The sequence below is a fragment of the Cuculus canorus genome, chromosome 3 (assembly GCF_017976375.1).
Source record: "Cuculus canorus isolate bCucCan1 chromosome 3, bCucCan1.pri, whole genome shotgun sequence".
Lineage (NCBI taxonomy): Eukaryota > Metazoa > Chordata > Aves > Cuculiformes > Cuculidae > Cuculus > Cuculus canorus.
In genome coordinates this window covers 8,552,845-8,577,697 of record NC_071403.1, presented here as the reverse complement: position 1 = coordinate 8,577,697, position 24,853 = coordinate 8,552,845, and the positions used below count along the sequence as shown (strand labels likewise).

The 24,853-nt window shown below is 42.8% G+C and overlaps 1 protein-coding gene across 1 annotated transcript in view; it reads left to right on the top strand.

The window, feature by feature from the left end:
- Positions 1 to 725: 725 nt before the first annotated feature.
- CILK1 (ciliogenesis associated kinase 1) overlaps positions 726 to 24,853 on the top strand; it is a 32,549-nt gene continuing 8,421 nt past the window's right edge. The window contains exons 1-12 of the mRNA XM_009567786.2: positions 726 to 880; positions 4,569 to 4,716; positions 5,158 to 5,282; positions 8,182 to 8,440; positions 11,126 to 11,180; positions 12,679 to 12,800; positions 15,323 to 15,402; positions 17,166 to 17,298; positions 17,631 to 17,802; positions 19,247 to 19,414; positions 22,806 to 23,102; positions 24,348 to 24,538. Of these exons, the coding sequence (XP_009566081.2) occupies positions 8,340 to 8,440; positions 11,126 to 11,180; positions 12,679 to 12,800; positions 15,323 to 15,402; positions 17,166 to 17,298; positions 17,631 to 17,802; positions 19,247 to 19,414; positions 22,806 to 23,102; positions 24,348 to 24,538 (1,319 nt within the window). The 5' untranslated portion in view covers positions 726 to 880; positions 4,569 to 4,716; positions 5,158 to 5,282; positions 8,182 to 8,339. The remainder of the gene's footprint in view (positions 881 to 4,568; positions 4,717 to 5,157; positions 5,283 to 8,181; positions 8,441 to 11,125; positions 11,181 to 12,678; positions 12,801 to 15,322; positions 15,403 to 17,165; positions 17,299 to 17,630; positions 17,803 to 19,246; positions 19,415 to 22,805; positions 23,103 to 24,347; positions 24,539 to 24,853) is intronic.

Sequence of the window (24,853 nt, the reverse complement as noted above, 5' to 3'; positions counted from 1 at the left end):
GTGGTGAGGCACTGGCACAGGTTGCCCAGGGAAGCTGTGGCTGCCCCATCCCTGGAGGTGTTCAAGGTCAGGTTGGATGGGGCCTTGGGCAGCCTGATCCAGTGGGAGGTATCCCTGCCCATGGCAGGGGGGTTGGAACTGGATGATCTTTAAAGTCCCTACTAACCCAAACTATTCTATGATTCTATGATTCTATGATTCTATGATTCTATGATTCTATGATTCTATGATTCTATGATCATGTGATTCTGTGATGCTACGATGCAATGATTCAATGATTCTGTGTTCTGATGATACTATAATGGTCGATTCTACGATGCTATGATTCTATGATTCAATGATGTGATGATTCTGTGGTGCTACAATTAAATGATTCAATGATTCTCTAATGCTTGTTTCTACGATCCAGTGATTCTATCATGCAATGACTAAAGGATCCAATGACTCTACGGTGTTACGACGCTGTGATTCTGTGATGCTACGATTCTATGATTCAGTGACTCTGTGATGCTATGATTTGATGATTCTAGGATGCTATCAGCGCTACCTTCCCAACCCCGCTGCCCGTGGCTCATCCCCGCCCGTCGCTGCCTCCCTCCCCGTGTGCCGGGGCTCGCGATCCCCCCGCGGGGCCCCACCGGACGGCAGCGCCGGGAGGAGCCGCGGCGGCGCGGAGCGGGCAGCGCCCGCCGTGAGTACCGGGGTTCGGGGGGGGGGGTGGGCACCGGGGATGCTGCGGGGCACCGGGGGACAGCGACGGGAGAGCGGCCGCAGCATCCCGGCCGAGGAGATCTGCCCCTCTTCTTGGCGCTGGGGAGGCTGCGCTGGGAGGAGAACGGCTTCCTCTTGCAAAAAGTGGGATATTTTGATTTAAGCGAAGGTAAACTTACGTTTTCATCCGAGTAACCGTATATTTTTAAAGATAGAATGCCCCTCGGACACCATGGGTGGGTTTTATCAGTGTTTTTCCAAAACCTGATCAATCTTCCTGATACAGGAAGTAGTCACAGAAAGTGGAATATTTTGCTTTAAGCTAAGGTAGGGTTAAATTTTCATCCGAGTAACTGCGCATTTTTAAAATTAGAATGTCCCTCTGATAGCCTGAGTTGTTCTTTTTTCCATGTTTTTCCAAAATCTGATTATTCTTCGTGTTACAAGCAGTGGTCACTATTAGAAAAAGTGGAGTATTTTGATTTAAGCTAAAGTAGACTTAAGTTTTCGTCCAATTAACTGCATATTTAAAAGCTGGAACGTCCATCTGATAGTACGTGTTGTTCTTTTTAATGTGTTTTTCCAAAACTTGATCATTCTTTGTGATACAAGCAGTAGTCACTATCACAAGAAGTGGAATATTTTGTTTTATGCTAAGGTAGAGTTAAGTTTTCCTCTGAGTAACTGCGTATTTTTAAAGTTAGAACATCTCTCTGATAGCGTGGATTGTTTTTTTCAATTTTTTTCCAGAACTCGGTCATTCTTTGTGATACAAGAAGTGGTTACTATTACCAGAAGTGGTACTACAACAAAAAGTGGAATATTTTGATTTAAGCTAAGGTGGACTTAAGTTTTCATCTGAGTAGATGTATATTTTTAATGTTAGAACGTCCCTCTGATAGCCTGTGTTGGGTTTTTTTCAGTGTTTTTCCAGAACCTGTTCATTCTTTGTGATACAAAAAGTGGTTACTATTACAAAAGGTGGACTATTTTGATTGAAGGTAGAGTAGACTTAAGTGTTCATCCAAGTAATCGTACTCCTTGGAGGTTAGACAGAACGTCCCTCTGATAGCAGTGTTTTTCCAGAACCTGTTCATTCTGTGTGATACAAGGACTGGTTACTATTACAAAAGTGGAATATTTTGATTTAAACTAAAGTTCATCCGAGCAACTGGGTTTTTTTTAAAGGTGGACAGCGTGTCCCTCTGATAGTATGCTTTTTTTTCAAATAGTGCTTTTCCAGACACAGTTACAGTGCTTGTTCTTTTGGAAATGATAGCGTCTTGTGTTATGTATGGTCTGTGCTGAACAGATGTGTCTTCTTCTATAATCTCCTCTGTTTACGATCTTTCCCTATAATCACCTCTGTTTGCAGCCTCTCCCCATCTCAAATGCAAGGTCAGGCGGAGCTGGCTCCAAAAGCTCCAAATTACCAAGAGATCTGACTGTTGCGAAGTTTATAATAATACAGGATCACAGAATGCCCTGAGCTGGGAGAGACCCACAGGGATCAAGTCCAACTCCTGTCCTTGCATAGAACAACCCCAAAATTTACCACATGTGTCTGAGGGCATTGTCCAAATTCATGGATATTGTTAGGCATATTGTTATGCTTGAATATTGTTGATGTGTAACATTAAAATGAATACTTGGGAAGTAGAGGAATATGCATAAGATTTCTAGGAAAATTTATTCAAATGGATGTAACTGGGAAATCTGTTCTGTCCCAGCTCTGGTCTCGCTGCATGGAGTCCTGAAGTGTGTCCAGAGAAGAGCAATGGACCTGGTAAAGGGGCTGGAGAACAAGGATTATGAGGAGCGGCTGAGGGAACTGGGGTTGTTTATCCTGGAGAAGAGGAAGCTGAGGGGAGACCTTAGAATCATAGAATCATAGAATCACTAGGCTGGAAAGGACCCACTGGATCATTGAGTCCAAACATTCCTAACAGTCCCTCAACCATGCCCCTCAGTACCTCATCTACCCGTTCCTTAAACACCTCCAGGGAATGTGACTCCAACCCCTCCCTGGGCAGCCTCTGCCAGTGCCCAATGACCCCTTCCGTGAAGTTTTTCTTGATGTCCAGCCTGAACCTCCCCTGGTGGAGCTTGAGGCCATTCCCCCTTGTCCTGTCCCCTGTCACTTGGGAGAAAAAGCCAGCTCCCTCCTCTCCACAACCTCCTTTCAGGTAGTTGTAGAGAGCAATAAGGTCTCCCCTCAGCCTCTTCTCCAGGCTAAACAATCCCAGTTCCCTCAGCTGCTCCTCATGAGACTTGTTCTCCAGTCTCCTCACCAGCTTCGTTGCTCTTCCCTGGATACGCTCCAGAGCCTCAACATCCTTCTTGTGGTGAGGAGTCCAGAACTGAACACAGTACTCAAGGTGCGGTCTCACCAGTGCCGAGTACGGAGGGAGAATAACCTCCCGGGACCTGCTGGTCACACCGTTTCTGATACAAGCCAAGATGCCATTGGCCTTCTTGGCCACCTGGGCACACTGCTGGCTCATGTGCAGTCAGCTGTCAATCAACACCCTCAAGTCCTTCTCCTCCCTTATCACTGTCTACAACTGCCTGAAAGGAGGTTGTAGCAAGGTGGTGTTGGTCTTCTCTCAAGTAACAGGTGATAGGTTGAGAGGGAATGGCCTCAAGTTGCACCAGGGGAGATTCAGATTGGACATTAGGAAAAACTTCTTCACTGAAAGGGTTCTCGGGCACTGACAGAGGCTGCCCAGAGAGGTGGTGGAGTCCCAATCCCTGGAGATGTTTAAAAGACGGATAGATGAAGTGCTTAGGGATATGGTTTAGTAGTGGACATTTGGAGTCTATGATCTCAAAGGTCTTTTCCAGCCTAGTAATTCTATGATTCTATGACCTGGCCACAGTGGTGGAGAGGCAGAGGTCTGTGGGTCGCCTCCCCCCATCTCCCCAGTGCCCTGGCTCCAGCTGTTGCCCAAGGGCTGGTGCCTCCCCCAGCACCCGGGTTTTCAGCCCTCGGAGCACCCCTGACGCTGTCACTGGCAAACACAAACAGCAGCTGCTGGCACAGCGTGGGTTTAAACTGCGCCTTTCTCTGTGCATTCAGCTGGTAACACCTTCAGGTGAGGGCTAAGAAGTTGGTGAAGGGTTTAGAGGGGAAGTTGTATAAAGAGCAGCTGAAATCACTTGGTCTATGCAGCCTGAAGAAGAGAAGACTGAGGGAAGACCTCATTGCTGTTTGCTGCCTCCATACAATGGAAGGAGAAGGAGTGGGTGCTGATCTCTTCTCTCTGGTAGCCAATGATAGGACCCAAGAGAATAGCAGGAAGATGTGCCAGGGGAAGGTTAGGTTGGACATTGATACCAAAAAGAGTTTTAGAAAGCAAGCACCCTGTATCAGGCCTAGGCAACACAAGGCAGTGATCTCCATCGATCCCGTGCAGCAAGACAAAAGCTGGAGACAGAATAGATTTCCCACTTACATACAGATGGGTAAGTTTTCCCAGAAATCCTGTGCATATTCTATTACTTTCCAAAGTCTAATTTTAATCTTATGAACTTCACCACAGTCAAGTCTCTGGCTAATTGGAGCTTTTGGAGCCAGCTTTATCTGAGCTTGCATTTGAGATGGGGAGAGATTGCAAACAGAGGTGATTACAGAAGAGACATCTGTTCAGCACAGATCACACTGAACACAAGATGTTATCATCTCCAAAGAATGAACAATGTCTGGAAGAACACCATTTGAAAGAGAACATTCTATCAGAGGGACGCTTCATCTAACTTTCAAAAAAAGTACAATTACTTAGATGAAACTTTACTTCAGCTTAAATCAAAATATTGCATTTTTTTTGTAACAGCAACTACTTCTTGTATCATGTTAGGGAAAGGTTCTTCACCCAGAGGGTGGTGGAGCACTGGAACGGCTTTCCCAGGGAAGCAGTGATGCCACTGAGCCTGACAATATTCAAGAAGCATTTGGACAATGCACTCAGACACATGGTGTGAATGCTGGGATTGTCCTGTGCAGAGGTAAGAGTTGGACTTGGTGATCCTTGTGGGTCCCTTCTGCGATTCTGTGTTATTGCCAAAGCGTGGAACACGTTTTAAAAGGCACTTGCAGGTTTTTTACTGTTCGTGTTTCTCAGCTTTGGCAGCGTGAGCCAGTTTCACTTTCAGTTCTCCACGCTGCAGCCCTTCAGATGGGAGAGGATGCACATTTGAAGCATCTGTAAGCGAAATAGCGAGTTTGAGTTAGAGTCAGAAAGTATTCCTCCTACATTAAATGAGGCCTGCTTTTAAAGGGGCTTTGCTGATTGGTTTCTGTGGAAAATATCCTGTTTATAGTGATACAAGAAGTAGTTACTATTACAAAAAAGTGGAATATTTTGATTTAAGCTAAAGTTCCGTCTAAGCAGTTGTGGTTTTTGAAAGTTAGACAGAATGTCCCTCTGATAACATGTTTTCTTTTAGACTGTTTTTTCAGGCACTGTTCATTCTTTGATGATAAAAACATCTTGTGTTCAGTATGATCTTTGCTGAACAGATGTGTCTTCTTCTGTAATCATCTCTGTTTGGAGTTTCTCCCTGTCTCAAAGGTAAGGTGAAGCAGAGAGCTGGAGCCAGCTCCAAACTAGCAAGAACTTTGCTGTGAAGTTTATAACAACATTAAAATTAGTCCATGGAAAGTAATAGAATATGCATAAGATTTCTGGGAGATTTTATATGTATACATGTAAGTGGGAAATACTTTCGGTAACCAGCTTTTGTCTTGCACAGGATTTGTGGAGATCACTCCATCATGTTACCCAGGTGTGATAAGGGATGCTTGCTTTCTAAAAGTCCAAAATGAGTTTTAGAGAGCCTATTTACTGGCATTTTCAGTATCAATAGGTCTGAACACAGTGTGATATTATGGTAAAAATCCAGCTTTTTCCTGTTTAGTATCAACACACCCTTCAGACAAGTTTTGCAAGACAGTTTTGCAGTTTGTGTTTACATCCTCTAACAATGTGAATTTGCCTAGCTTGTAGTTATCTAGGCTAGATAGATAACTACCTATCTAGTAGGTAGTTATTCGAGATTCGAGACTAGGTTATATGTTTTCTAGCTCTGCAAACCGCTTGTCAGAGACTTATGTGCTCTTTTCAGTGATATTGGTGGGGCTCTGCTGCGGTAGAAACATCCTGCAGGCCAAGGTTTAGTTTATTCCCAGAGCTGAAGGTGAGAGATAGCAGATGGTGATAAGGACAGAACATATATCTTGCAAAGCAAAATAGATTTTCAAAACCTGCTTCGCTGTTAGGCTCAACAAGAAATGGTACTGATGTAATTAACCAAAGGAGACTTTATTTTGGTTTTGTTCAGTGGATTTTCATACAGGTGGACTTGTGCTTCCATAGGAGCCATGTTAACTTCTGTGCATCCCAGCATATTTTTTTTGGATGCATTCCTTACCGAAATCTGTTTTCTGACTGCTTTTTCCTTTCTAGGTTCTTTGCTTCTCCTTAATGCCTCAAAAGTATTTCAATTAATTTGTCTGTTTTGTTCAGCAGAGCTGGAATCACAAAGATTATTTGTTACAAGTTCTGTGAAAATCAGTTGCTATGGAAAAGAGTAGGGCTTAAATTACTATCCTCAGTAAGGAATAGACAGTCATATTCCCAATTTTATCTATTCGTAACATATCAGACAAATTCTGTCATTAGGAGAGTGTGTGCTGAAAAATCCACAAGTCCCACCCATTTGGATTTGAAGCTTCTATATAAAACTAGCTGTCTGGATACTAGTATTACATTTTCAGACTAGGAGACCACGCAAGGCTTCATCATCGTTTGAAATTTGCCCCAAGAATCTGGATAAAGGCCTGGGAGCCAAGGCTTTGGAGTTGCTATCCAGTCACTGGAGGCACTGGCAGAGGCTGCCCGGGGAGGTGGTTGAGTCCCCATCCCTGGAGGTGTTTAAAAGATAGGTAGATGAAGTGCTTAGGGATATGGTTTAGTAGTGGACAGGTATGTTTGGACTTGATGGCCTCAAAGGTCTTTTCCAACCTAGTGCTTCTATGATTCTATGATTGACCTGCTGAAGTAATCAAAGCTTTTTGACCTGGATGCAGAACGTTCTCTAAGCATAGTTTTATGCTGTGGAGTTGCAGAGCCTGAAAACCAGCCAAAAAGAAACTGTTCCTCCAAAGTGCTGTTCTTATGGACAGTCTCTGTTTTCCTTGGCAAATAGTGCAGAATGTGGGATTAGGTCTCTAATTTGGGCTGATCACTTGTGGTTCTCTGTACTGTGTAGAGAGAAACTGGTACTGCTAGAGGGCAATTCCTCCTGCCTGTCTGAGGCAGTACCTATTAACACTATTATAGACTATTAACACTGCTATTTTTCATACATGATGTGTAAAATTGACAAAAGGTGTATTAACATGGTTTTTCCTCATTTTTGTTTGTTCCTGTATCAGTGTTAGTGGGAATTATAGGCTTAGAAGGCTGAAAACAAAGGATGTTTGCAACATCTTGCACCTACAGGGTTGTGGCTTTGCATTGATGTCAATTCAGAGTTCAAACAACATAATCCTATAATGTTTAAAATTGTAACCTGTCTTTGTGAAATAAGTTAAAATACAGGAGAGATTTAAGGCTGCTACAAAAAAATGTCGAAATGCAGCTGAAATGCAAGCTGAAAAGGTGAGAGTTGGTGTCCTGTTAGAGTGGGAGAGAGACAGGCTGCAGGCACCAAACTCTCGTGGCAGAGGAGTTCTATTTTATTCCAAATGTATGGTTCATTTACATAGAATAGATCCCATTTCTTCTAAACTAACGTGTAGGAAATATCATCAGCAATTAGATTAAATGAGGGAATAAGAGGTATTTTCTTTACTGTCAGTATTCCATTGTTCACGCAGTGTCAGGACAGAAGGTCGGATAGAAAATCCAATGTATCTACTGCTCCTAGAGAGTGATTCATGCTTAGAGCTACTGTAGTGAAATACGTATGGTCTTATCTGGTATGAATACAATATTCTTCTAAAGACTGTTTAAGGGAATACATCTGGCTGTCTCTCTAACATTGCACCTTATGGAAAGTCAGGATATTGGTTTGGTTTAATTGATGACAGTATGACCTGTGAAAATGATCGTGTCTGATAATTCAGCAAGAGCGGATGTCCCCCTGTCTTACTAGGATGCTTCATGTTTTTCTGATAGCAAACTATTTTCTCCAAGCTCTGAGACTTTATCCTCTGCTTTCAGTACTAGTTTCTCCCATTAGTTCTGCCTACGAGCTTGCTGTAAATTGCCTCTGTCTTTAGTGTAAGAGTAGATTTGGGGAACATACCCAGTTATGTCGACATGCAGGCTGGCCTTTCTCGTGAGAGACCAAGATGAGTGTTTGTGTATAGCTTGCAAGGAATATCTTTTGGAGAAGGATGGAGTCTGGAAATAGGCAATCTTGGAAGGGTGCAGAAATCAAACTGATTATGTTCTGTGCTTTCAGATGAAAAGCTAAGTCTTGAAAACATGATTCCTGCAACTGTTCACACTGTCCTGAGTGCTCTGTATTTATGCTGCCACAGAAAGAATTGGTTACACTCAGAGGAGAAACATAAGAAACACGAAGGACTGAAATGCGCTTGCAGCTAAAGAATCCTCATCATGAATAGGTATACAACTATCAGACAACTTGGTGATGGAACCTACGGCTCTGTCCTCCTAGGGAGAAGCATTGAATCTGGAGAGCTAATAGCCATTAAAAAGTAAGTGCTTGCGTTTGTTAATTAACAGCAGATGGTCCAGGTTTTTCCATTCTGTAGTCCCCATCATTTGGTCGTGCTGGTTTGAGTACTTCACGTTTATTTGTAGCTCACATGTGTTTGTAGCTGTATTGGGGCAGCATGCAAAGCTCAGGTCCTTTGTGTCCTCCAAAGAACGTAAAGTGTGTGAGATATATACGCTTATTGTAACAGTGCTCTGCTACTACGTGCTGTCAGACACGTATTATGTCTGTTATTTAAGAGTATTCTCCAGTGCTGCTTTGGAGTCTGCAGCCCCTTCTGTTGCTTACATGGAACATGTATTTCATGGTCTAACTGGCAGTGTACTGCTAATACTGCAATGATAATTAACACAATGGATCTCATTGTTCATTATCTGTATCTTTATACGCTATTATGCGTTGAGTAAGATTTTTTTAAAATTACTTGAAAATTCCACTTGATTTTTCTCTGCCACTTCAGCAGTGGCCTCATTTTGTAAATGGCTTATTTGTCCTAGCTGTGGTAAGGGATATCTGTAAATCATTGTGGGCACCTTCCTGAAATACTGACCATGACTCAGGGACATGCTTGCCAGAAGGGCTTTCAGTAAAATGCTATTTTGAACCGTCACTAGCCAGCATTAGCAACTTTCCGAATCCTCTGTGCTGAGTGTATTTTTCCTGTGTTCAAACTTGCCAGAGACGCCTTTTAATTTTCATTTTGCAACATGGTGGAAACTCAAAATTTTGAGAGGATGGTACTCTCTTAGTTTACACGTTAATACCAACCCCTTATTAAGAATAGAAATGGCCTGGTGGCTGAATGCACAAGATGGTAAGCGCAAAACCACTACTTAAACAACAAAAATAATGCAGACCTCTTCACGAAATGGAGGGCTTGTAGTTCTTCAACTATACTAAGAGCTGATTTCAACCTGGAAACTTCTGTTAAGGATGTGATTTAGTTGTGGAGCTGGTGCTAGGTTAAGGGTTGCGCTCTGATGATCTCAAAGATCTTTTCCAACCTAAATCGTTCTGTAATTCTATGAGTTACTACAATAATCATAGAATCATAGAATGGTTTGTGTTGGAAGGGACCTTAAAGTCCATCCAGTTCCAACCTCCCTGCCATGGGCAGGGACACCTCCCACCAGACCGGGCTGCTCAAGGCCCTGTCCAACCTGGCCTCGAATACCTTCAGGGATGGGGCATCCACAACGTCCCTGGGCAACCTGTGCCAGGGCCTCACCACCCTCATCACAAAGAATTTCTTCCTAATGTCTAATCTAAATCTTTCCCACTCCAATTTAAAGCCATTCCTCCTTGTCCTGTCACCCCGTGCCCTTGCAAAAAGACCCTTCTCTGCTTTCCTGTAGCCCCTTCAGGTACTGGAAGGTCACTATAAGGTCTCCTCGAAGCCTTCTCTTCTCCAGGCTGAACAACCCCAACTCTCTCAGCCTGTCCTCATAGCAGAGGTGCTCCAGCCCTCAGATCATCTTCGTGGCCCCCTCTGGACCTGTTCCAACAGTTCCGTCTCCTTCTTACATTGGAGATTCCAGAACTGGACACAGTGTTCCAGATGAGGTCTCCCAAGAGAGGAATAGAGGGGCAGAATCCTCTCCCTCGCCCTGCTGGCCACACTTCTTTTGATGCAGCCCAGGACACGGTTGGCCTTCTGGGCTGCAAGTGCACGCTGCCGGCTCATGTCGAGCTTCTCATCAACCAGCACCCCCAAGTCCTTCTCTGCAGGGCTGCTTTCAATCACTTAATGAGTAATACTGAATTATTATTTAAGTTTAACAAAGACTCGGATCTTCAAAGGGTGCCTCACTCCCTCTGAAATCCAGACTCTAAGCAACCAGGTATTTTTTGTAAAGTTAACCTGTGCTCTTTTCTGTGTGTGTGTGTGTGTACATCTGTGTGTACATGTGATCCTTCATCCTGTTAGTCCTAAAGTTATGTGCAAAAGAACTGAGTAATAATAAAAAGTGTATGCACAAATAGCACCATATGTTGTACACAAGTACTGTGTTCGAATGATATACTGGCTTAGGAGAAAACAGGTCTACCCTGCAGGTTGTTTCTGTTAGAGCCGAGTTGCTTATAAGTTTTAAAGGAAAGGCAAAATTCAAAGAGCAGTTGGTGTGATAGATGCAACTTGCAAAAGAGAGAGAAAAATAGGGAGCAATGGACACTGAAAAATGAAGAAATACAACTTAGAGGGGAAAGATATTGAAATTACAAAGACATCAAATATAGAGGAGAGGAGCAAGAAGAATATGATAAAATTGAAGACCCAGTGAAGTGATTTAATTTGGTCTTCATTAAATTTGCTTCAAAATTTAGTCTGAGTTGTTCGTAAATCTTGTATCCCTTGTCCTTTTTACAGTTAGACCCTATACATTGTATACTGGAAAGAAAAATAGCACGGCCTGGCTTATTCAAGGGTCTGAAATTTCTCCAGAAAGATAGATATACCAAAAAAAAAGGCAATCCTGTGTAATAGTAATGCTTTTAAATTCTATTAGAATGTACCTTGTCTAGAGATGTAAAGTTTTTTGACAAAGGGGAGAACACTTTATGTTTTGATGAAGTAACTGAATTGTTAAGATATAATGAGATTTATAGGTCTAAGACCACCTGATGTTGATGATGTATTGATAATTTTCCACCTCTGCTATTTCAGAATGAAGAGAAAGTTTTATTCCTGGGAGGAATGTATGAACCTTCGAGAAGTTAAGGTACTTATTTTATTGAATGGTTGACTTCAAATTAGATGATCCCTGTCACGTTATGGGGTAACTTCAAATTCTTTCCACACCTTTTATCAGAAATTCCATCCAACTTCAGCTGTGGCGTATGGCATTTCAGTTTTCTTGGCTCTGCATTTGAACGGGGCGTCTGTAGTGTTATAAAAATTCTTGTTAAAATTCTGTAGTATTACAGAAAATCGTTTGGTTGCAGAGATGAAGGTTTGCTTCCTCCTTGCAGTGAGTGGTGAGTGAGTGAGAGGCCTTTCCTATCACAAAGCCTGGATGGAGCTGATGGTGTTTTGTTTTTCAGAGCTTGAGAATGCGTACACTTCGCACAGCAGTAACCTTTGTACATGCAGTTGTTTCTGGATAGTCGGTCTGGGGCAGGCATTTAACATGAAATTCTGACACCAGCAAGGCTTTAGGGGTGTGTTCTAAGGACCTCCCTTAATTTCTAGTTCTTGTGATTATTGCAAACATGCAGAACACCTAGGTCACCTTTTTACAGTACCATGTATTGGTACTGAGTTGCTACAGCAAGATTGAGGGTAGAATACACTGAAAATCTAAAAGGAAGGGAGAAGTATGCTGGTTTTGGCTGGAATAGAATTAATTGCCTTCATAGATGCTTGTATGGGTCTATGTTTTAAGTTTGTGACCAAAACAGGGATGTTTTAGATACTGCTGAGCAGTGCTTACACAGCTCAAGGCATTTTTTGTTTCTTAGGCTTCCCTACCAGAGAGTAGGTTGAGGCTGGGCAAGAGACTGGGAGGGGACACAGCCAGGACAGCTGACCCCAACTGACCTAAGGGACATCACAGACAACGTTGTGCTTGGCAGTAGAAGCTGGGGGAAGGAGCAGAATGGGGGGGTTGTGTTCAGAGTTATGGCATTTATCTTCCCGAGTGACCAGTACACATGAAGGAGCCCTGCTTTCCTGGAGAAAGCTGAACACCTGCCTGCCAGTGGGAAGCAGTGAATGGATTCTTTAATTTGCTTTGCTTGCGTGCACAGCTTTTGCTTCACCTATTAAATTGCCTTTATCTCAACCCATGAGTTTTCTCACTTCTGCACTTCCAATTCCCACTGATGGGGATGAGTGAGCTCAGCTGCACACCGGGGTTAATTCACGATACCAGGGAAGAATTTCCAGCGTTCTATTTAGTCCTGAGTCTTAGGACTGTTTTCAGTGCAAGAAGAGTGTGAATTCTGCCAGTCAGAAGTTAGTTACAGAGAGAACACAGTTGTTTTGGTGCCTGCTGTCATGCCAGACACCTGGTGTTTGAATGACCAGAACACTGAATTGATGTGTACACTGTAGATGTATCAGGTAGTACTTGGAGATCTGGTCTTTGTTCACAAAGCTGTCTGATTATTTCAAATATTGAATTTTAGAAGTCAAGTCTTCTGTGTTAGTGTAATAGTTCTTTCTTTTTCATGAAAGTAAGACCCTTGTAAAGTCCTGTTTGTGTTTTCTGCTTCTAGTCTTTGAAGAAATTAAACCATGCCAATGTAGTAAAGCTGAAAGAAGTTATCAGGGAGAATGATCACCTGTATTTTGTGTTTGAATACATGAAGGAAAATCTGTATCAGTTAATGAAAGAAAGGTATGTAACAGCATCATGCATTCTTGATATAAATTAATGACTTGTGTAATGTGCTTTCAACATCAGAGGACTTTGGATCATTTATTTATGCTTGGGTCACTATGGGTTAAAGCTGTGTGCTGCAGTAGGAGCTGTGGCTGTGTCCTTCGAAGAGAAAACAGGCAGTTTAGTGACAGTATCCAGTGTCTCTTCTCAGGTGAGCCTGGCACGTAAGTAGGGCACTCTTTTGGGAGTTAGAACTGTGAACAGCTCTCACACTGAGGCATTGAACTTTTGGTTTCTGGGTAAGTACTCAAAGCAGCAATGCTTTTTCTAATGCAAGGTGGTATCAGCACCCCCTTCTGTTATAGCTTCCTCAAATAAATGAATGAATAAAATGTGGTTGCAATGATAATTGTGAGCGGTCAAATTCAGGATTGGTTCTAGGAATTTTTTTCCTTGCAGTTTGAACTGACATATCCAAAGACTGGATATTTTGTCAGCTTGCTCAATAAAAGTCTAGCTTCTTGATATTTGCTGGAGCATTAGTAAAGTCATTATTTTACCCTTTGGACCATGGTAGCATCCTCCAGAGGATAATTTGGGGCAAAATAGCTCCCTGCTTTTAGTTGTTCTCTGAGAAGGCCATTTTATCTCTATGGACCGAAGAGACAGCAATCGTAGAATGGTTTGGGTTGGAAGGGACCTTAAAGCCCATACAGTTCCAAACCCCCGTGCCAAGGGCAGGGACACGTCCCACCAGACCAGGCTGCCATCCAACCTGGCTTTGAACACCTCCAGGTTCAACCTGCCCCATCCAACCTGGCTTTGAACACCTCCAGGGGTGGGGCAGCCACAGCTTCCCTGGGCAACCTGTGTCAGGGCCTCACCACCCTCATCGTGAAGAATTTCTTCTTAATGTCTAATGTAAATCTTCCCCTTTCCAATTCCCCATCATCCTATCACTCCAGGCCCTTGGAAAAAAGTCCCTCCTCAGCTTTCTTGTAGCCCCTTCAGGTACTGGAAGGTCGCTATAAGGTCTGCCCGGAGCCTTCTCTTCTCCAGGCTGATCAATTCCAACTCTTTTAGCCTGTCCTCATAGCAGAGGTGCTCCAGCCCTCAGATCATCTTTGTGGCCCTTGATTTAACACAGTAAGGTTATTGTTAGAGTATATCTCTGTGAATGCTACATAAAATACCTTTTTAAGCATAAAAATACCTATTATGTGTGCACAGGTATAGAACAACTTTAACTAAATCGTGCACGTCTGTATGAATGCTGATTTTTAATTACAAAACGCTGAATGCTGAGAAAATCATTCAAGTGCATAACACACAAACCAATTATCTATAGGAATTTCTTAGAAGTGCTTGATATATCCTACCTCCTTATGAAAACAAAAAGGGCAGATGTCTGTTAGAGTGTGCTACACATGATGTTCTCTACAGTCTAGCTAGGTCTTGGACGGGTTAGACATTGCATAAATCAAACCTTTAAGAATGTGACTTATTTGCTTAAGTCTTAGTTAAAATTGCCAGTCTTGCTGGAAGGGACTGTAGAGGAAATAGAACTCTCTTTCTGCTGTAATTTAAAAAATAAGCAAGCAAATAGGAAAAGCTGACTCTAGTAGCTGATCTCACTTCTGAAATATGTGATGGTCAGTGTTTTCGAGAGGAATCAAGCTTGGGAAATTGAATAAGGCCCAAGCTGTTTTCTTTATTCACTGTTAGGTTCTCTCTGAGCGAAATTGTCATGGATTTCCACTCCAGCCCATCTTTATTGTGGTTTAGTGTGCTTGGAGGCAGCTGGCGTGGAGCTGTTTGATTGGAATCATCTCTTGGTAATGGAGGCTGTCGTTAAACTGCCTGCTGTGGCTGATCTTCTCACCTGAATATTAGAAGAGCCATAGAATATCCTCTGTTGGAAGAGACCCACAGGGATCATCGAGTCCAACTCCTGTCCATGCACAGGACAACCCCAACATTCACACTGCGTGTCTGAGGGTATTGGCCAAATGCTTCTGGAAAGAACCTCTTGTTTTCAGGGTTAGCGGATGAGACTGGTTTTTTTCAGATAAAGGAAGAGCAAGAAGTAGAACATCAGCTGTTAGATAATAATGGGTAAAGTCATAAGGATGACTTACATATGCTTTAGAAGAGAGGCTAGAAGAAACTGCATGAAAAGCACTAAATTACCATGAACCTTTGCTGTCTTGAGGAGCATGACTGGTGACCCGTATGTGTTTGTTCTGTTTGACCATCTTTTGTCTTTCCTTTTTTGGTCTTTTTGTTTTCTTTCCCTTTTTTTTTTTTTTTGATTCACTCTCCCACGTAGTCTTAACATGATGTCTCCTAGTCCTAGTGTCCTGTAATATAGCAGTTCTGTAAGTACTGTGTGTATTTTATTGGAGAAATAAACTACATGGGAGCACTTAAAATATATCTAGCAGTTTTACTGTCATTGTTACCTTTCATCTCTGGTTTCTGAGATACCGTAACTTAATCATTAATATTTACTTCTTCCCTTTTCTTTTATCCCACAGAAACAAACTGTTTCCTGAGTCTACTGTTAGAAATATTATGTATCAGATCCTGCAAGGGCTTGCATTTATCCATAAGCATGGTAGGTTATATTTTAGCTGTAAACATTTTGAATTAAAGCAAGATAGTGTCTGTGTAAGTTTTTTAATGAGCACACTAGCAATGACATTACTAACTTTAGTAATGGGAGTAATCAAAAGAATGTTGCTATACAAGAGATTCAGATTACTGAAAATATCCATATTTTATACTTACCTGATGTTTTAGTCTGGAAGCTTGTTCAGTTCCTTTTTGGTAGATTTCTACTTTCTCAAACTAGCAGCTGGCCACTTTCCAAAACTCATCTGGTCTTAATGGGCATGTTTCTTGATAGATTTAGGGGTCCCCTGAGATTGAGAATAAAGGAAAAATTACTCTTTTTCTCAAATTACACACAAATACTTGAATAAAACACAGATACCTGAATGAGGTGTAAGATACACTTGCAGTATTAAAGTCTGAGTAACAAACAGCTGTCATTGCCTGGCCCTCCAACTAATTATTACAATAATAATAAAAGCTAGAGCGAGGGTACCACTAACAAGACCCATTTGTTACTACTAATGAAAAAAAAAGACATTTTAATGATAACTTCCTCACCATATTTTGTTGCCCTCTGCCATCCTGCCTGCTAAATACATTGTAGTGTATGTTACTGGTCAGCTTTCAGGGTTATAAGAAGAGAACATCAGTGACCAAAGTCCTGTAAGTGAAAGACTTGGAGCAGCATTTTGTTTCACTTAAAGAACACATTTAACTTTTGTTTTGCAAAACATTTTCTAGCTAATGGCTTTCTTCTCTGTTCTAATGGGACTTGGATACACTTTTGAAACCAAACTAGAAATTGTAATCTGTTCCAGTGAGGTACAAAATATTGAAAACAGAAAAATAATATGACTTATTTGCAAAAATCTAAGCCACTTTTTTTTTTTTGTTTTTAGTAAATTATCAGATTGATCTCAACCTTTCAGAATACGTGTTACTGCTATTTAGCTTACTATAGCTATGAAGAGTGAATAATTTTGTGTCAAAAATGTGTATCTTGTTCAAGGACCTGCTATGCACTAGGCTGATAGTTCTGCCAAGACATTGTAAATTCATAGTTGCAAAGATCTGGAAATTCATGGCAAGCCTGTATGATGTTTTGTTGCCAGCTGGTGTTAAACCACACAGCCGCTCTTAAACCACACAGCCGCTCACTCGTTTACCCGCCCCCAGTGGCATGGAGGAAAGAACTGGTAGAGTAAAAGTGAGTGAGCTCATGGGTTGAGATAAAGACAGTAGCAAAAGCAAAAGCCAAGTGCACAAGCAAGCAAAACAAGGAATTCATTCACTGCTTCCCATTGACAGGCCATCTCCAGGGCTTCATCAAGCGTAACAGTAACTTCAGAAGACAAATGTATCACTCCAAGCATCATCCCTTCCTCCTCCTTCCCCAGCTTTTATTGCTGAGCATGACATCATAGGGTATGGAACATCCCTTTGGTCACTTAGGGTCGGCTGTCCCAGCTGCATCCCCTCCCCACTTCTTGTGCACCCCCAGCCTACTCGCTGGTGGGGGGAGAAGCAGAAAAGGCCTTGACTCCATGTAAGCACTGCTCAGCTGTAACTAAATCACCCCAGTATTATCAACACTGATTCCAGTGTGAATCCAAAACATAGCCCCATCCTAGCTACTAGGAAGAAAATGAACTCTACCCCAGTCAAAACCAACACAGAACTAAAGCAAAACAATCCAGGTGGAAAATAAAGGCTACAGCTGAACGTGGCTTTGCAATACACATCCATATCTCATTTGAATTGTAGGGTTCTTTCACAGAGACTTGAAACCCGAAAATCTCCTTTGCATGGGACCAGAACTCGTGAAAATAGCAGACTTTGGCTTAGCCCGAGAAATCCGATCTAGACCTCCTTACACTGATTATGTATCCACAAGATGGTAAGTGCTTATATTCGCCTGCTTCAGTTTCTGAAAGACAGGTTATAGATGGCAGGAACACAGGACAAAGAAGGGGGCCTGATAAAGCAAGACGGACATGCTGGGATTGCTACATGTCAGGAAAGCATCAGAGAGCTTACAAGAGCTTGTGTGTGTTTTAATTCTTCCTTCTGTAAAATAATGAAGTCTTATGTATAGGATAGGAGAGGATGGGAGCTTTTAAAGTCATGTTCTTAACAGTGAAGAATGAAGAGCTGAATGGTTTCATGTAGATCTGTTTGAATTGTGTGGATTGCTAGGGTTTGTTTCTTTTTTTTTTTCCTCTCATACAGGTACAGAGCTCCTGAAGTTCTTCTGAGGTCCACCAGCTATAGTTCTCCAATAGATATTTGGGCTGTTGGTTGTATAATGGCAGAAGTTTACACACTAAGGCCTCTCTTCCCAGGTGCCAGTGAAATCGATACTATATTCAAGATTTGCCAAGTCCTGGGGACGCCAAAGAAGGTAATTACTGTGACATTCCACACAGCAGTACTACTAGAGGTGTTCTACAATACAGAATGGCACAATATCAGTAAGCATAAAAGTAATTTTCATGCTTACCATTGTATGGCATTAATCTCAAATATAGTAAGCTAAAGTAGAACTTATTTCCATATTTTCTTATTTCTTAAACCTGTGGTTTAAGAAATTAGAAATGGGAATGGTTTCTTAAACCAATGGTTCTAATCCCAATGATTTAAGAGGTTAGTAATTGGAATCATGGCAAGACTTCCTTGTTTTACCATAGAGGTGCTAAGCACAAAGTGCAATCAGCATTAGAGCCCAAACTCTCAAATAATCTGTGAAAATAAGTTTTACTCAACTTATTACAAGAAAGGTAACAAATTATTAGTAGTGAGTGACAACGAGTTAACAATTAACAGCTTTAAAGGCAATACATCTAGTCATTACTATGAGAGAATTAGTAATTAAGAAAGATACTTCACCAATTGCCTTATTGTCATCATCCAGACCCACAGTTGCTGGGGAGCCTCTTTCTTGTAGCGTGGATTTGGAGAGTCTTATCCCAGACAATTGGGGGTCCTACACAGTGCCTCCACTGCTAGGTGAGGTTTCCAACCATCGCTGCAAGGGGTCGAGCTTTTATATTGGATAAATAAATTAGATCATTCCAAACGCGGAATCTCTGTCCCCAGCTTCTTACTGCCTCTTTCTCATGCTCTCTGCAACAAAAATAGCACCGCAGGGTTCTACTGATTGTAGCAACGTGAGAAATTACAGATTAAACAGCACATGTAGCAATGCAATAGGAATCATCCATTGGTCACCTGTATTGTTTTAGGGCTGTCGATCAGGCCCTGTCACTTCACTCTTATCTTCCAATTCGATTTATGCCTTTGATTTGACTGCATGTTAAAGTTAAAGCAAGACTTACCTCTCACCAGAGGTTTGTGGTGAAAATTTATAGTGAAATCTCTAAAATAGTCTAAAGTAAGCTGGACACAGTCTTTTACTGATAGGACAATATAGAATCATAGAATGGTTTGGGTTGGAAGGGACCTTAAAGCCCATCCAGTTCCAACCCCCCTGCCATGGACAGGGACATCTTCCCACAGACCAGGCTGCCCAAGGCCCCATCCAACCTGTCCTTGAACACCTCCAGGGAGGGAGCACCCACAACTTCTCTGGATGACCTGTGCCAGTGTCTCACCATCATCATCGTGAGGAATTGTTTCCTAATCTCTAATGTAAATCTTCCCCCCTCCAATTTAAAGCCATTGTATGCTTCTTGTATGGCTTATATTATTAGCATATATAATTTACTTATTATATATGCTTATTATTATGCTATATTATATTGAAAGCCAATATATGCTAATGTACTCGAGCACTATGATATTTTACAACTGAACTTCCTTTGTAATTGGAAATCTCATTCTTCCAGAACGACTGGCCTGAAGGCTACCAACTTTCAGCCTCCATGAATTTTCGCTGGCCTCAGTGTGTACCTAACAACCTGAAAACCCTCATACCTAATGCAAGCAGTGAAGCGGTGCAGCTCATGAGAGACATGCTGCAGTGGGACCCCAAAAAGCGACCAACAGCTAGTCAGGTTTGGTTCGGTTTTGTTTTTCTTCAATCTGCATATGACACTCCTTTCATTGTCAGACACCTCTTCTAGACAGTCATTTAGCAGTTGCTCAGGGGTGCAGTTTTCAGAAGGAAGAAGAGCAGAAGCCGAGAACGATTTGCAAGACAAATAGGAGCAATTAAACGAGGGTAATCGGCATTAACTACATTAAGTAGCAGAGTGCAGGTAGGATGTATGGCTGAAGGCTCTGATGCTATTCTTTCATTGCTATTGATATGCACCACAGAATCATGGAATGGTGAGGTTGGAAGAGGCCTCTGGGGGTCATTGGTCCAGCTCCATTGCCCTAGGCAAAATGTGCCAATGCTCAGTCACTGTCACATAAAGAAGTGTTTCCTGATATTCATAGGGAACCTGTGTTTCAGTTTGTCCCTGTTGCCTCTTGTCCTGTAATTGAGCACCACTGAAAAGAGCCTTGCTCCATCCTCTTTGCACCTTCCCTTCAGGTATTTACCTACTTTGATAAGACCCCCCTGGACCTTTTCTTCTCCAGGCTGAATGGTCCCAGCTCTCTTAGTCTTTCCTCATATGTGAGATGCTCTGATCAATTAATGATCTTTGTGGCCCTTCACTGAACTCTCTCCGTTACGTCCATCTCTCCCTTCTGCTGGGTAGCCCCAAACTGGACACAGCATTCCAGGGGTGGCCTCAACAGTGTTGAGCACAGGGGAAGGATCAGTGCCCTTGACCTGCTGGCAGCAATCCTGCTCATGCAGCCCGGGATCATAGACTCGTAGAATCACTAGGCTGGAAGGGACCCACTGGGTCATCAAGTCCAACCATTCCTAACAGTCCCTAAACCATGACCCTCAGCACCTCGTCCACCTGTCCCTTAAACACCTCCAGGGAAGGTGACTCTAACCCCTCCCTGGGCAGCCTCTGCCAGTGCCAGATGACCCTTTCAGTGAAAAATTTTTTCCTGATGTCCAGCCTGAACCTCCCCTGGCGGAGCTTCAGGCCATTCCCCTTTGTCCTGTCCCCTGTCACTTGGGAGAAAAAGCCAGCTCCCTCCTCTCCACAACCTCCTTTCAGGTAGTTGTAGAGAGCAGTAAGGTCTCCCCTCAGCCTCCTCTTCTCCAGGCTAAACAACCCCAGCTCTCTCAGCCGCTCCTCGTAAGACTTGTTCTCCAGCCCCCTCACCAGCTTCGTTGCTCTTCTCTGGACACGCTCCAGAGCCTCAACATCCTTCTTGTGGTGAGGGGCCCAGAACTGAACACAGTACTCAAGGTGCGGTCTCACCAGTGCTGAGTACAGAGGGAGAATAACCTCCCTGGACCTGCTGGTCACGCCATTTCTGATCCAAGCCAAGATGCCATTGGCCTTCTTGGCCACCTGGGCACACTGCTGGCTCATGTTCAGTCGGCTGTCAACCAACACCCTCAGGTCCTTCTCCTCTAGGCAGCTTTCTAGCTAGACGTCTCCTAGTCTGTAGCACTGCATAGGGTTGTTGTGCCCCAAGTGCAGGACCCGGCATTTGGCCTTGTTAAACCTCATGCCATTGGCCTCAGCCCAGTGATCCAGCCTGTTCAGATCCCTTTGCAGAGCCTCCCTACCCTCCAGCAGATCCACGCTTCCACCCAGCTTAGTGTCATCCGCAAACTTGCTGAGGGTGCACTCAATGCCTTCATCCAGGGCATTGATAAAGACATTGAACAGAGCTGGACCCAGTACCGAGCCCTGAGGAACCCCACTTGTGACTGGCCTCCAGCTGGAGTTAACGCCATTGACCACCACTCTCTGGGCCCGGCCATCCAACCAGTTTTCAACCCAGGAGAGTGTGCGCCTGTCCAGGCCAGCGGCTGGATACCATTAGCCATGTTTGCAGCAAGGACATATTGGTAGCTCGTGTTTGACTTGGTGTCTACCAGGTCCTTTTCTGCAAAACTGCTTTCCAGTTGGTTAACCTTAGCACGTACTGGTGCATGGGGTTGCTTCTCTCCAGGTGCGGGACTTGGTATTTCCCCTTGTTGAACTTGATGAAGTTCCTGTAAGCCCGTTTCTCCAGCCTTTCCAGGTCCCTGTAGATGGCAGCACGACCCTCTGGTGTGTCAGCCATTCCTTCCAGTTCTGTGTCAGCAACTTGCTGAGGGTGCACCGAGCACCAATACCAACATCATTAATGGAGGTGTTTAACAATGTTTACCCCCAGTATTGACCTCTGGGGGTACACCAATACCTGCTGGTCTCCAACCAGACTTTATTCCACTCATCACCACCCTCTGGGCCTGGCTGTTCAGCCAGCTTTCCATCCACCTTACTGTCTGCTCATCCAGCCCAGTGTTACCTGAATAAAGCTGCCTTATGCAAGGTTGCACTGTAGGTGTGTCTCAACACAACATCCCGTGCATCAGCATGGCCCAAGTCACCAGTGTGGCACATGAAATGGTCCAGTTGATGTTGACAGTAGCTTCTGATGTCAAATATCAGTACCGTAGTGGTAGTACCCAACTAGTGAAACGGACAGGACACCGTTTGAAAAACAGATGTGATTCTGGGTTCAGATCTGACTTGACTTTAGTAGGACCATAGCAGAACCTCTGTGATTGTATCAAACTAGTAGTACAAACTGTAAATATAAAGGTTATAAGTAATTGAAGAAGTTAAGAAGTAAAATTGATGAAGAAATCGCAAAGGTAATGGAAAGCAAAAAAATGACTATGACTTGGTATTGAGCCATTGAAAATGTTTTACAGGAACAAATATGGTGAGGAATCTGAGCTTTTAGAAGCTTTCTGCAATGTGAAGTCTTCGGAAAGGGAAGATGCGTATACCTGAAACAGCAAGACGGGCAGAGCTAAATTGCCTTTGCCGATAACTCCTTAATTACTTGTAAGGCAGGATAAAGATATTTTTACCAGGATTCTTCCTAAAAATAGAGGATAGTTTTCCTAAGGGTTATTTTTCTTCCACTTGATTCAGTCTTGGAACTGGAGAATGTAAGAGCTGGGATGTCTCTGGGGTCATTCAAGTCTTGATGGCTGCATCTGTGATGACAACTGTGCATGCATTTGCACGTGAGCATGCACCCACACCTAGGAAGAGGCAACACATAATGGGACATGCCTCTAGATGCCATCTGCCTGGTTAAGTATCTTACTTCTGCAGAACCTTTTCCTTTTGTGCAGGTCCACAGAGGATTTGGCATCCTGGTATCTCTCCTGAAACTTTTCTGCTGTTGCAGCTTTATTCTGAAGGGGACTGTGCCAACTAGAATTTAGTGCTGAGAAATGGGTCTTCTGCTGTTTCCCACCCCAGAAAAAAAGAAATTCGATTTGTACTGTCATGTAGGGATAGGGTTAGTGAAAAACTTTGCTTTCCTAAGTTGAATCCTAACATCTTCATTATGTTTTAGGCGCTTCGATATCCGTACTTCCAGGTTGGGCATGCCCTGGGCGTTCAGGAACTGGGGAAACAAAAGGAACTGCATAATAAGTCATCTCTGCACGTTAAGCCTGTCCCTCCAGCACAACCGCCTCCGAAACCTCATGCTCGCATTTCATCAAGGCCTTTTCAACAAAGCCAGTCTTCTCAGCACTTGCTGTACCCTTATAAGACAGACAACTCTGGGGCTGAACACGATAACTACTTACAGGAAGACAAGTCTAAACAGGTTCTTCTGCCTGCAATTCACAATAAGGTTCCTCAGCAGGTAAAGGTCCATGTAACATAAGATACGCTTCCTGATATATGGCCTGTTTTTTCGTTAATTATGTTTCTTTTTCTTGTTCTCTTTTATAAGTTTCTTATACTTCACTAAAAGGACAGGGGATGGGAATAAAGAATAGTTATAACTTTCTGCTAGAAACTTGAAGTTACTCTGTTGAAATCTAAATCAAATCGCTACAAAACAAGCAAGCTGATTTCTCATTTCGAGCCCATTTTATGCCTCCCTTTGTTGGATAGCACTGTCTAAAGGATGACACTGTGATTTCACACAAATAAAAATGGTGTGCAGTGGCCAGAATATTAATACACTGATGCCAAAGAGAAAAGTATTAAGCTAAATAGTATTGAAATGTGGGGGAGGGAGGCTGTGGCTCTCATTCATTTAAGACATCCAGTTTATGTGACTGTGAATAATAGTCCTTTTGGGTTTCTATACTGGCCTTGGGAGATAACAGATTCTTCTTTCAGCATACGAACCTATAATTTCTGTTGATTGTGCAAGGAGACTGCAGTCATGAGATGATGAAAACAGACAGTGTGCAGACTGCTGCTAAGAGATCAGCCTTAAGCAGGGTCTGTACTGGCCGTCTACAGAGTTGCACAAGGTTGAAATGCGCTGATGAGCTTAAGTGACTGAAGAGACACAAATTTGTACCTGTGTTGTCCCACAGGAAAAGTATGTTTTCTAAATGTCTAGCACAGGCTTGTGGAAAGATGAATGTGCCTGCAGTTTTGTACTCCCAGGATGAGTCAAGAAATAAAAACTGAGTGCGAGCTAATTGTTTGGAAGATGTATAATGAAACATAAATAGAGTTGAAATTGAAACCTAAGAAATTTATTGCTCCATCCCTGGAAGTGTTCAAGGCCAGGTTGGATGGGGCCTTGAGCAGCCTGGTCTGGTGGGAGGTGTCCCTGCCCATGGCAGGGGGAGTGGAGTTAGATGATCTTTAGATCCCTTCCAACCCAAACCATTCTATGATTCTATGAAATATTTTCTTCTGTTAGTGCAAGATGCTGTATTACAGGATGAAATGCAGAAAACACATAATAATGTCTAGAAGCTAAAGGTTGTGGTTTCGGCATGTTTAGTAAGAGATTAGGATTCTGTTGTTACAGCCCTACTACTGCTATTACTCTTTGAGACAGGGAAAAAAGTTGTCTTTGTTCCTGTTACCGGGTTTGTTATATAAAGTGCATGGATTTATTTCTTTTCAATGTTTGTAACAGAAAACATCTGCTGGGACTGAGAATATAAATGGTGAACTTAAACCAAAAACTAGGCGAAGATGGGGTCATCTTGCTAGGACAGTGAAGAGCTCTGAAGACTGGGATGGCTTGGAAGACCTTGATTTCAGCTCTTCCATCACAAGGACAGACTTGAAAAACAAGAAGAGGCAAAGTGATGAAACTCTTTGTAGGTATGTTGGTTTATTTTATGTTTGTTTGCTATTTGGTCTTATTTCCTTAGGCTTTGCCTCTTTTTTCATAATGTTGCTTTTTATGCATTCTGTGCATCTAGAAATGTATATCCAGGGTAGTGAAGAACAAGCAGCTTGTCTATCCCCTGCTTTGCCTTGGCTGCTTGCTGAATGCTGACCTTCGAATGGCAGCACCATTTTTAATGGACACTGCACCCATCTGTACAATTTCATGTTCATTTTTCCCCACTGAAAATGATGCTTAGCTTAAGTCTTCCCAAGTTAATCTTTGACTATTCTATTTCACGTAGGAAC